The sequence below is a fragment of the Pistacia vera genome, unplaced genomic scaffold (assembly GCF_008641045.1).
Source record: "Pistacia vera cultivar Batoury unplaced genomic scaffold, PisVer_v2 Contig224, whole genome shotgun sequence".
Lineage (NCBI taxonomy): Eukaryota > Viridiplantae > Streptophyta > Magnoliopsida > Sapindales > Anacardiaceae > Pistacia > Pistacia vera.
In genome coordinates, this window is record NW_022196029.1 from 145,340 (window position 1) to 159,593 (window position 14,254).

Here is a 14,254-nt window from a genome sequence, read left to right on the forward strand (position 1 = left end):
CGCTCGGCTCCATATACCATAATTTTCTGTGCCAATTAGTTGTTCTGTTACTAATAGAGAACCAAGCGTATCTGATGGATGAATATAGAGAGGTGAATTGGAATCAATTGCACTCAGTACTGGCTCACGGTTTGAACTTCCCATTTTAAAGATCAGCTCACAAATTGACGATTTCAAGCTAAAAAGAAAAGAAAACTTTGAAGATAGATTTCAGATGAACTGATAACGAAGCTCGAAAGCTTTAATTGATCAAGAAAAGAAAACTGGAAGCTATCGCTCTGATACCATGTTAGAGGACAAAGAACAGAGGAGAAAAGAAATTGCTGTATTACTTCATTATCAGTCACACTTTACAAGTGAAGGATCGAATTCCTTTTAATCAAACAATACAACTAACTGCAGTAACTAACTATGATTAAAGACAACTAATTAACTATAGTTAATGTAACTGCTCTAGCTTACTGTAACAAACTAAAATATAAACAAACTAAACTAAGTTAACTGTAACTGTAACTGTAACTGCAATATGTTAGTGTAACTATTATTCTCCAATACTTATGTTATTGACATGCGTTCTTGTGATGAATTTGCTAAGTTGCAAGGAATTGGTGATTTGGCTAAGAATTTAGTTTGGTTTAAAGAAGACATTTTGCATCCATTGGTGTATAAACTTGTGAAACTTGCATTGGTTTTACCAGTTGCGACTGCGACTGTTGAAAGGGCTTTTTCTATAATGAATCTTGTGAAAAGTCGGTTACGCAATCGAATGGGAGATTAATGGATGAATGATTGTTTGGTCACATATATTGAGAAAGATGTATTGGATACAATTGACGATGAAATGATTATCCAACGTTTTCAGAATATGAAAACTCATCGAGGACAATTGTAGAAAAATTGTGTTTTTTGAAGATATGTATTTGTATTTTGTAACTTTTTGTTGAAGCTCATCCTAATAAAAAAAAAATATATATGGTTATGATTGGTTTAAATTTATTTATTTTTTTTTTTTTGTTTATTTTTTGCCCCCATCGAGTAAAATTCTTGGATCCCCACTGCAGTGTCGAATCCAATTAATGACTTGTGGGGACTAGAGTCCCCACTCAACTTTTGAAAAAAGTCCATATCTTATATTTATTTAAATTTTACACTTATAGAATTATGAGATTTTGGGAACAGCCCCCATGGGTAGTTTGGATTTTATTTTTGTAAAACACTATTTTTAATCCTAATATATATATTTCATATTTTTTGTGATTTTTATTTTTATGCAAGAGGATCTGTTAGTTTTTAAAAGTTTTATTAGGAGTGAAAATGAAAGGAATAAGCATTGTTGGGTTTGCATTTAACTGAGGAGAGAAATCTGGGCATGTTTACATCAAAAAGCTAATGTGGCGAGATCATGGTGAGAATAAGAGAATCTTGAGACAGTTTCATAATTCAAAGAAGTTGTTTTATATATAAACTAGGTTGTGCGCCAAAAATGAAGAAGAAGAGAGAAAAACCCATAAAGAAGAAAGGAAGAAGAAGCAAAGGAAAAGGAAATAGGTTTGGTCAATTTTATCCGTTTGATTTTTCTGCACTTGAGTTGATGGTACTTGAGAACCAGATTGAGATTTATGTTATTGACATACGTTCTTGTGATAAATTTATTGAGTTACAAGGAATTGGTGATTTGGTTAAGAATTTAGTTCAGTTTAAAGAAGGAATTTTGCATAAGTTGGTGTATAAGTTTGTGAAAGTTGCATTGGTTTTATCAGTTGCGACTGCGACTGTTGAAAGAGTTTTTTCTACAATGAATTTTGTAAAAAATCAGTTATGCAATCGAATGAGAGATCAATAGATGAATGATTGCTTGATCATTTATATTGAGAAATATGTATTTGATATAATTAACAATGAGATGATTATCTAACGTTGTCAAAATGAGAAAACTAGTCAAAGACAATTGTAGAAAAATTATTCTATTTTTACAAAAATTATGTTTTTTGAAGATATTTATTTTTATTTTATAACTTTTCATTTAAGCTTATTGTAATGAAAAAAAAAAAATTAATGTAGTTAGATTTGTTTTTATTTATTTATTTATTGTTTTGGTTTATATTTTACCCTCATTGAAGGAAATCCTAAATCCGTCACTGCCCCACTGGCTGTGCCGTTTATCTGATTTCTGCCATGGAATCTGTAAATTTTATTATTGTGCATGAAAAACAGAAAAGAAAGGACAAGCAGAATTTTAAATGTGATAAGAGAGTTGTATTTATAGCACGTGCAGTGGCCTACCATTGCCATCAGTTTCAGCTCAGTTGCAGGGGTCCATTGCAACTTATTGAGGGGCAGAAACTTGAGAATAATTAATCTACTGGGGACGACAGTTCTGGATTGCGTGTCACTACTCACTAACTCTCGTCTTGATGCAAAAAATCTTCAAATTTAGTCATTATATACATTTTTTTTTTTTTTTTAAAAAAAAATGAACTCCTCTTCACATTCCCTAACATTTGGTAACATAGAATCGACATTTTTCATTGTTAAAAGATTATAGAAGGAAAAATATAAGTAACTTTTCATGTTTAAGGGCACTTTTGCAGCTGCAGTTGAGATGGACTTGTTGTATCACTTGCAATTTGAAGGTTAGCCTACAATCAATTCTGGCCACAACTTTCCTCGTTCTGCTTAAAAGAGAAAAAAAGTCAACGCAATCTATGAATTACGGAGCAGAACTTGGAGTGGAGTGGAGAGGAGAGATACAATTCCATGACAAACTCTTCGAGTCTTCATTATTCTTCACTCTTTATAAAATACTTCATTGGCGTTGTGCATAGATTTTGATTCTCTGTTATGTGACAAGCAATTTTGGTGATGGTAAGATTTGGTCAAGTTAGGCATGAATCAAACTTTTAAGTGTGAGGTTCGAGCTCTGTTAACCATACCCTGAATTAAACGGACATCCAGGAACGAAACAATCACTGCCCATCCCTTTTCACTGTAGCCATCCAGTAACATACTCTATCATGGAGACATCCTAAAAGCAGCACACCATGTTCAAGGTTCAAATGTAAAGGCCTAATAATGCTGCTATTCAAATGAAGCTTCCGCTTTGGAAAATAACAGTCATTGTCCAATCATCTTCTTGATCTTTACTAAGTTAAAATTTATATGTGATATACTGTATTTATAACAAAATGGAGAAGAAAAAAGAGAGAATGATGGATATACATTACTACGTTGGAAAAGAAAAAATTAACTCACAACTTAACAATGCAGGTTACAGAATCGGCATGTTCTCGTTCTCTTCAAAAGACTATTCCTAAGTTACAATTCTTTTCTCTATCCTAGGTCACACAAAAGACAACATAATCACCTTCCATAACCCAAATGCAAAACAAGCTGAGAACCTTTCCACCTTCTGAGCTACACTTAACTATTTGCACCTTTAAGGCGTGCAATCAGCTCATCCTGCACATGGTTCCATGCATTAGCAAGGCAGATGCAAAAGAAAATATTAGTGTTTGACAGTTGATATTTAATTTAGCACACCACTCAATATACTTCATCAACCAACCAAACAAAAAATGGTTCCCTTTTACCTTGAACACATACAATCTACAGTTCATACATACCCATTTTTGGACAAATTAATGATAATAACCGAACAGGCTTGACCTGATAAGAAAGACACTGGGACTAGTTTAAGATAAAATTATCTGATACCTTCTTTCCCTTGGGTGAAAGACCTCTTTCCTTGAGAAGTGCCCGAAGCCTCTCTACAGTCAAACTGTGGTAGTCCTTCTCAGCTGTACGACTGTTCGATCCATCTGCATGTTCAAAATCCATCAGATAATTAATAACATGTGTACAGATAAATATAGTGGGTAAAGCTAAAGCATATTAAGTTTTATCATAATATTTCAACAGCTCTATTTATACTACATAGCAACCAATATTCAAGTCCATTTAAAACGGGGCAACAAAAAATAGGAGCTAAAAAATCTGTAACCAGAACTCAAAATTAATTATAAACTTTCAAAGACTTGTCTCTCAATTTACTATAATTTTAGCTAGTGACTGCCATTTCCTGAAATACTCCACTTTACAGTGAGGAACAATCGCATTATGTTCTGTGCAAAGTGCAATGGGCAGTGTTATTTCTACTTCAATCCAAAAGCATCCTCAAAAACTAAAAACAAGTGATCAACCAATCCCAAGGACCAATCAATAAAACATAGAAAACTATTTACAGTTAAATCAAAATTGCATCCAAATTATATAGGCATCTCAGAGACAACAATATTGATTATTAACCATCTTAAAACTCCTGAAGTCCATCAAGCATGTAATTAACCATCATCAACCATTACAAAAGCAGCTCCCTTGCAATTCTCTCGATCAATATTAAGTATGAGATAAAGGCAAAAGACCAACTGAACCCAGAAAAGACTGGGCCAGAGGAAAATTTTAGTAGAGAAAAAAATTCTGCCATTAACCAAAACTTTTTTTCCAGAAATGTTAACAACGTCAAACACACAAACAACAGCAACAGGAACTCCAAAAGTTACCTTGACGAGAGCAAGCTTGCATGTTGGCTCTCTTTGCTGGATTCCTACTATCCAAAACTCTTTCAGCAGCCCTGAAAATTTGAAGAATGCAGGTATTAGAGAATCCACAAGTAACTAGGACTGGGTCACCAAAGATGTTTACAAGAAGAGAATTCACAAGAGTACATTTACATGATTTGCTACAAACAGCAGGTCTATTAATGAGTGCAAACAAAATTTACAACAATTAGCCGAAACACACCAGAACAAAAACCACAAAGACATGTCAAACCTAATTCTTTCAAGAAAAAGAGATACCCTACCTCTTTTTATCAGCTCCAGCTACACCTTTCACATCCTTTGAACTGGCATCACCCTTTGGTTTCTTAAGAGTGAGTGACCTAATCAATATGTTTTGTTGGTTTGTTTTTACCAGTTGGTCCGCTGCTTGGACCAATTACAATACAAGATTAATGCTCTGCATGCTATCAAAAGAATTGGAAAATTTATACAATGTTTAAAAGAAAAGAATACCTGGGGGTGATGTGTCATGCTCACAAACATAAACTCGCATACTACCCTGCACAAATTTTAAATATTTATATTTAAGTTCCATGTCACTGAAAATGCTCCCGGAACAGGGATCTGGAATCTGATAGGTAGTTAAACAAACTAAAGCAACATGAAACCACAAAAGCTCTAAACCCAATGATCAGTCAACCAGCTATAGCAAGAAAAGTTATTAAACTAAGGAATTAGAAATAGTAAACTTCTAATAATGCAAATCATATGAAGAGATTCACTATCAATCAGGCATATTACAAAGAAAAAAAATCCCTTCTCACAATTCAAAAACTGGAGAAAATTAGTCGTGAAGGAGCAGAACAGGCCAGCGATCACTATCTAACCAGCTATGCCCACTTCTCAACAACAACAACATACCAAAAAGGCTATAAGGGAGTGGGAGAATGATAAAATTAGCCATAATAGTATCCTTACACAAAAGATACACAGAGAAACACAAGTGACTGTAACGATCAAACATTGTCATTGTTATGGTAAATTTGTGCACCAAGTTGAGCTAGTTGAAAGGCTGCCACATTCCCAAAATCAAGGCCTCTTGTTGAGGTAACCCTCACTCAATATAAAGGAGTTAGTGATTTTCTAAGAAAAACCTCATCACCCATGGCACAAAAAAGGATTGGGATCAACATGAAGAGATGACTAAGGCTCATCATCTAAGAGCAAGAAGGACTTATTTCCGGAAGGAATTCATCCTTATCACCCATTTGGTCATCGCCTAAAGCAAACCTTCCTTATCACCCAAAAAAGCCGATCTTACGACATCTATAACACCACAATAACATGCACTACCTCAAGACAACTCACATTGGAACCACAGAGCCTCAATCTATATAAATAGCGCCTCAATGTTTGAGTCAAATCATCACCATTCACCTACTTCTTTCTATCTAAGTAAATATTTTGAGATCTTCTGTCACTAGATTTTCTGGTACAGCTTTCTAGCTGGCACTCGCACAAAGCCACACACCAACAGGTATCCATGTTAGATTTAAAAATCTATAGTCTCTGATAACTCTACTTCACATTAAACCACCCATACGCTCAAGCAAAATCAATCTTCGTATTTGCAAGACAACATAACTATTGCATAGCATAAAAAAATATGAACAACTAACATTAATAAACATAACACATACATACAAACAAACTGAAAACCAAAAGATAAGAATTTAGATTCAATTTACAACCACCATAATCTATGAACCTGTAGTAAATCAACTAACAGAAAATTTACAAACATACAAGCAAGTACAAGTGCTTTTGTATACATCAAATCGCAAACCTAAACCTAAATTTTGGCTTCCAAGAAATCGATTCAAAATTTTTTTTTCTTGTTACTATCTACTCATCTACACAATTTATTTTCCAATGACTCAATTTTATTGAAAGAACACTTAAACTAGACCCAACACTTGTTTTCTGCTCTGTTAAGTATAAACTTCAACATTGTAAACTCAATCTAACTTTTCTTTTCGCACATTTTCTCAGCAACAAAAAAAGAAAAAATAAGAAAATTAAGGGACAAAAGTGAGGATTAATAAATGAATTAAAGTAAAGAGAAGAAGAGATCACCGGATTTGAAGAGATGACGGTGGAGGAGAAGAGGCCACGAGAAGGAAGATTAGCAAGAAAACCAGATGCACGAGAGGCCGTTTGATTTGAATCAGACGGATGCGACGAGGAGCCCTCCATGGCGCCTGAAAAACTCTCGCGAAGTATAGAAGTGTGAAGAGTGACAATGAGTCAATTTGGTTTTTGTTTTGTCGACTATTTTTGGCTTCGCTAAATATTTGGGAGCGGGACTAGTCAGAAATTCAGAATACTACATTTTGCGAGGGATCAGGATTTTTTTCTCAATCTTATTTGCTTAATTAACTTTTTTATTTTAAATTTTGATACAAAGAGGGCGTACAACATGTTCCCACCAAAAGTTTGCCCTAACGAAATTTACTATTAGAAAGTTTCAAAATGATAATTACCCACTTTCTGTTAATAACTGTTAGTAAATTATATTAATTGATATTGATAGTAATTGTAAAAACAAAAATACCCTCTTGGAATCCAAATCCAGAACGATCGGAATCGCATCACACACCAACCTAACACGTTGCCCCCACTAGCCACCACCCACACAGCCTACCCACCTAGAAGGAGGCCACTATTCTCACCCAACCTACAACACTCGACAACTAACCCCAGTGGCGGATCCAGGAATTTCACTCGATGGGGGCAAAAAATAATTAAAAAAAAATAAAAATTTAACGAATCATAACCATACTTTCTTTTTTCATTAGGATGAGCTTCAACAAAAAGTTACAAAATACAAATACATATCTTCAAAAACACCATTTTTCTACAATTGTCCTCAACAAGTTTTCATATTCTGAAAACATTGGATAATCATCTCATCGTCAATTGTATCAAATACATCTTTCTCAATATATGTGACCAAATAATCATTCATCCATTGATCTCTCATTCGATTACGTAACCGACTTTTCACAAGATTCATTGCAGAAAAAACCCTTTCAACGGTCGCAATCGCAACTAGTAAAACCAATGCAAGCTTCACAAGCTTATACACCAACGGATACAAAATTTCTTTTTTAAACCAAACTAAATTCTTAGCCAAATCATCAATTCTTTGTAACTTAGCAAATTCATCACAAGAACGCATGTCAATAACATAAGTCTCAGCCTGGTTCTCAAGTATCATCAACTCAAATGCAGAAAAATCAGATGGATAAAACTGGACAAAACCGATCAACTTATGCTTGTCAAAAGCAGAGAATGAATTACTTGGATCTAAACATGTCATACAAAGAAGCAGCTCAGTACTAACCTCAGTGAAACGAGTGTTAAGTTCTTGAAGTTGCATATCTATCACAGTATAAAACAATTCAACTCGATAGTGATGCAAATTTGTCATGTGCTCAACTCTTCGTCGTGGCCACCCTCGAATTGCAAACATATCATCCATATTCAAAATGGCAATACCATGCTTTTGGCAAAATGAAGAAACTTCACTCAACAAAGATTCTCATCCTTCATCTCTCAACAATTGTAACCGTTGTTTGCAAACTTTGACTAGGGCCATAGCATTTACTATGTCTTGATCTTTTCTCTGCAACGCTTGTGACAACTCATTAGTGATTGCCAACATACTTTTCACCATATGTAAGTTAAATGCAAAATCAAAGGATTAGATTACATCTAATAGATTACATGTTTCACCACTTTGTTCAGGATTTAAACCATCTTCTTCAATAACCTCAAGCACATCACCCACAGAGGATAACAAAAGGATTAAGTTGATCAATGTATAATAATATGAGCCCCAACGTGTATCACCAGCTCGTTTTAGACTTGTCTTTTGATTCAAACTTCGTCCCTTGCTAACTTCACCAATTTCTAGCACTTCAACAAGTTTATTAACTTGACTCTTTCGAAGCATGTCTCGACGCTTGCATGAACCTCCAACAACATTTATCAAATTAGTAACCAAGCTAAAAAACGAAGCAATAGAAATGTGATTTTTTGCAACGGCTACTAATGTCAACTGAAGTTGGTGAGCAAAACAGTTAACATAATAAGCATATTCATTCTCCCTCAAAATCAAACTTTTCAGACCATTAAATTCTCCTTTCATATTACTTGCTCCTCATAACCTTGTCCACATAATCTTGACAAACTCAATCCATGCTTACAAAATAATGACTCAAGAGCCATCTTAAGTGATACTACAGTTGTGTCACTAACATGTACAATGCCAAGAAATCGCTCAAGTACATGACCTTTTTTATCTACATAACGTATGGCAATAGCCATTTGTTTTTTAATTGACACATCACGAGACTCATCAATCAAAACTGAAAATATGTCATCTCCAAGATCACTAATGATAGCTTTTGTGGTTTCATTTGCCGCAGTATTCACAATATCTTTCTAAATCACTGGTGCCATCAATTTAAGATTCCCAGGTGCATTCTTCAAAACAACACTCTTAAAATGTTCATTATGCTAAGCTAGAAAATGAAGAAGTTCGAGAAAGTTACCTTGGTTCTTCGAGTCTTCAGTTTCAGCATGACCACGAAATGCCAACCCTTGACGCAAAAGAAATCTAATGCAAACAATGGATGCAGTCAAGCGAGTTCAGTATTCAATCCTAACTTGATCTGATTGCTTAGATAGAGCCACTTCGATATGTTGCTTTTGATTCATTAAATTCACACAACTCTGTCGTGCTTGGTTATGAGCACTATTTGGCTGGCCAACATGAATTTGAAAGCGTTCTGGTTTCTTCTAATTACAAAATCCCTCACTAACGAAAGCGTCACTACCAACTTGGCTTATAATGGCAGGTCTAAAAAGATAACAATACAAACAGAATGCAACATCTTTTGTCACACTATACTCAAGCCAATCGTCATACACATCAAACCAAGCAGGATTAAATCAACGATATCTTTTTCCAAATTTTGTCAGTGGAAATGCATGATTTCGAGGCTGGCAACAACTTTTTTGCAAGTAAAATCTTCAAATTGCATCCCTATAATTAGGATGATAATTATTGATTTTAGGTCGTAGAGTTGGATCAGATGGAAGATCTTTCAAGATGACTTCTAGTTCTACATGACTTTCTTTTAATGGATCATTTTCTTTATCATTGGCTTTACTTTCTTGGACTGATGAGGATGATTGGTCTATTACTGATTTTCTTTTGAGAAATTCATCCATACTGCATACCTAATAAGAAGTTTTAAACAAATAAAACAATAAGAAATTGTACAAGAATAATAACCTATAGTGATTTACATACATAGTAATGGAAAGACAATAAGACATACATAGTAACATATAGTGATTTACATACATAGTAATGGAAAGACAATAAGAATATGATATTTTGTGGGTTTGAATTCCTTTTAGACTCATTTAACATGAATTATAGTGATTTACATCCATAGTAATGGAAAGACAATAAGAATATGATATTTTGTGGGTTTGAATTCCTTTTAGACTCATTTAACATGAATCATGCATATTTATAGAAAAAAAAAAAAAAGTCAACTCTTTTTATAAAATTTGATTTAGTCAAGTAATTTAATGAGGATGAAAGAAAAGATACATAAACAATGATTTCTCAAGCTAATCTTTACAAACAATAAATAATTAGTTGTTTATGTTTATAAAGTTTAAAAAGTTTTTGATATTGTCAACAAAAAACTAATTTTTTTCTCTCATTTTTTCATTGTGCTTGATTAAAAATCGTAAATATGCATCTTTTAAGTTTTTGTGTGTGTGTGTGTGTGTGTGTTTATGTTGATAATAAGTTTTTGTAATAAGTTCTAGAAATAATTAGTTGTTTATGTTAATAATAAGTTTTAGTAAGCTTGTGTAATAAGTTTTTGTTGTTTATGTTGATAATAAGTTTTTGTAACATAAACCTATTATCATTGTTGCATCTTTTGGTATAACTTTCAATTGCACATTTGCATTGAGTTCAAGGATAAGGCAAAAGATAGCATTGAGGTTTTGAAAAAATCTTATGTATTTTATTTAATGCAAGTCAATAGCCTTGTGCCATTTTTGTGCTTTGTGGTCGCTGGATCATGTTTGTATTTATTTGTGCCGATGTTCTGATATATGTATCAAGTATTCTCACAGTTGTGGATTGTTTCAGTGCTCATTTTCTTTTCAAGAATAGATAAAGATCTCCTTGCAACAAGAAAAAATATTTGAAACTGGTTTGTATTTTGTTTAACAATAAACATGTGATGGCCTTACAAACATTAGAGAAGCAATAAAGAAAACATCAAGGGACCATAAACCACAAACAAACATCAAGGGACCACAAACCACAAAGAAACATAAGAGACCACAAACCATATAACTTATAATTTATTTGATACAGCAAAAGGATAGGTTTTTTTTTTTCTTTTTTTCTTTTTATATTTTATGTAGTTTTTTTACTAAACATAAACAATAATCAACAACAAACAACCTAATTATAAACAGCCATATAATTCATTGTCATCTCATGAACATAAAGATATCATCAGTAAATCATTCAATATTATTTATGGTTAACATTATCTCTTAAAATTATTCAATTAAGAATATTATACTATATGGGAAATTCAGGCTTGGATTCTTTGACACTACTCTTAGTCTCTTAGTGGGACATATTGCTTCTTCGGAATATTTTACTATAAGGGAGAAACAATAGGGGAAAGGTACTGCAGTCTGCAGAGAGACTTCTGATGGTTAGTGTCAACTAATGTGGGTTGCCAATAGGTTTACAGGAACACCCTTGTCTCTCAAAATTCACGAGTAGACGTGGGGACGTTTGGGCATTGCCGCATTAGCTAAATGGTAAGGGCCCCTTCAACGACTCTGGTTGGCCATTAGGAGCAGGATTCAGGTTTAGTTATACTTCAAATCTCAAATTCTAAATATATAATACTCAATTTTATTGGAAGAATGTAATAACAAAAGTTCTAAAACTGTAAAACATCGATTGAATAGAGAAAATTAGGGATTCAAGATTAGGGACATTACCTTTTGATAAATTGATGAAAAGTAGTGTTGGTTGAGACTTGGAAGGAGAGTTCGGTGAGAGAGACTTGACAGTTTAGTCTTTAGAGGACCTGCACCCTGAGAAAAAGAGGGAAGAGAGGTTCTTGGCGTGCGTTGTTGTTCTGTTAACCTGTAAGAGTTCAAAAATCAAAATCAAAATCTGTTCTTTTCCCAAAATGTCAAAGTTCTATATGGGGCAAAATGCACATAAATATAAATATTTATAAAATCTGAAATTTTTTAAAGTTTGAGTGGGGGTCGTGGTCCCCACTCGTCATTAATAAAATCTGCCACTGACTTACCCCCACCCATCCAATAACTACCAAATAGCCTACAATCGCTAACAGCAGCACTTAGCCCTCATAGGAGCTCATTGCCCCTACACTGCCCCTCTGCCTTGCTCGTGTGCGACAGCCTCAGCCTATGCATGAGCTTCTGCCCCCACACCACCTACCTTCCCTCACTACCCACTTTACCCCTGACCATTGCCTTGCCCTGCTGATCCAATTCTAACACACAAACACTTCTAACCTGACCCTCCCGAGCCCATTGCTCTGCTTGCAACCTACCCAGGACTACCGACCGGAATCGCACCAACCCAATGCTCCCCCTTCCCATTATTTTTCACCACTCTACAAAAAAAAAAAAAAAAACCTAGACAAAAATGTAATTATTACCAAAGCAACCTCTAATTCAACAAGACATAACAAATATTAAAACAATAAACCAAAACACATACTTCATATTTTGTTGAATTGTATTGAGATCGTTTGCTTTCGGCAAATCGCCGGGATGACTCAGCATGGAGAGGATCCCGAGAGCAAGAAGAATCAAAATCACGAACATAAACATGGTCAACATCGTCAAAATCAGCGTTGATGACGACGATTTCCAAGGTGAAAAACAGAAATGTCTTGCCTTCATCATTGCTCTTAAGATTCCAAAATCTTGTCGACCAGTGCGATTTGGCCGTATACGGAGATGAAGAAGATGAAGATGGGAGGAGGAGGGGGAGATGAAAAAGATGAAGATAGGAGGCAATAGTAGTGATGAGAAAGATGGGAGTAGAGTTTTTTGTTTATATACAAGGGTAAAATGACATAATTACCCTTTGACTATTTTTGAATTTACTATCATATCCTTTTTCAGTTAAACTTAACGGACATATATTAACGGAAAGTGGGTAATTGTTGTTTTGAAACTTTTTAGGTAGTATATTGTCTTTAGAGCAAACTTTGGATGGGAAGATCTCATTCGACCATACCAGAAAGGGTATTAGCCCTCACAAAGATAATATCATAAGGCTATGGGAAATTTTGATAGCCGACCTACACATGCTCATCTCCTAGGCATCCTATTATCCCATACACACCTTCTAAAATCATCTAAGAATGACGAGCTAATTAATTTCAAAATCTTATCAAGGTTTCTGATTCTAAGGATCCATATAGTGGCAATGGAAGAGCATACTCTCTTTCAATTCTAATGTTGCTCTGACTCAAATTCACATTCAAGGCAACCCATTAATCTTCATATGAGCCAATCAAAGTTCATGGGAAAAGTCATTCATGATTCTAGAAGCAATTCGGCCCAAGTTGAAGTAACATTGCAAGACAATTCCAAACCCATCGTCAATTCAACCCAAGGAGAAGGAATGAAGCAAGATGAGATCAAGTAAAGCCCATTTCGTCCAAGCCCTTCAATTGTTTATCCAATATGCCCAATCCTTTTATTTAGGTGTAATTTGAATAGTTAAAGTCAAGATTTTCAAGTTAAAATAAAGGGAACAAAAGCTAGTCAAACATATGCATAGGGGTGAGCACGGGTAGAGGGTAGAACCGGAACCGGGGAGTAGAACCGGAATCAAAACCGGAACCTACCCAGAACCGGTACTGTGCGGGTAGATTCCGGTTCCAATTTTTTGGAACCGATATTGTGTGGTTTCGGTTCCGATTCTTGTGTGTGGAGGAACCGGAACCGGAACTGGAACTTGTAAAAAGGGTACCTTGTTTGGAACCTATAGGGGGTACCCGGTTTGGAACCGATTTTTAGAACTTGTTTGGAACCTGTTTTGGAACCTGTTTTGGAACTTGTTTTGGAACCTGTTTAGAACCTATTTTGGAACCTGGACTACAATGAAATATTTGTGAAATGTGAATAATGGAAGGTTTCTATTATTTTACATATAAAAAAATTTAAAATAGAAAAAGTTAAATTTTTAGAATAACCTAATTAAATAAATATACGAATACAATTATACTTATTACATATAAATTACACCATATTAAAAGTTTTAGTATATTATAATACATTAATATTAAAGTTTTGATTAATTAAGTGAATAAATGGAAGATGAATCCAATTAAAAATGTTTTACATTTTTAATGTTATTAAAAGAATAAAGTATTTTTGAATAAAAAAGTATATTTGATTGAGTAATAATTATTTAGTTATTTACTTCAATTATCAAATTCTAAGTATATCTATAATAAATTAGTAATATAATTATAAAATGATAAATTGATAACATTAATAAATTTAATTACTGTAAA

The 14,254-nt window shown here is 34.1% G+C and overlaps 1 protein-coding gene and 1 pseudogene across 1 annotated transcript; both read right to left on the bottom strand.

The window, feature by feature from the left end:
• Positions 1-3,200: 3,200 nt before the first annotated feature.
• LOC116130731 lies at positions 3,201-6,952 on the bottom strand. The gene is made up of 6 exons (XM_031416441.1): positions 6,696-6,952; positions 5,073-5,118; positions 4,862-4,982; positions 4,560-4,630; positions 3,715-3,818; positions 3,201-3,459 (listed from the first exon to the last, which is right to left on the bottom strand). The coding sequence occupies exons 1-6, from the start codon at positions 6,813-6,815 to the stop codon at positions 3,421-3,423; spliced, it is 501 nt and encodes a 166-aa protein (XP_031272301.1). The 5' UTR covers positions 6,816-6,952; the 3' UTR covers positions 3,201-3,420.
• Positions 6,953-7,512: 560 nt separating this feature from the next.
• LOC116130727 lies at positions 7,513-12,320 on the bottom strand (annotated as a pseudogene).
• Positions 12,321-14,254: the final 1,934 nt, after the last annotated feature.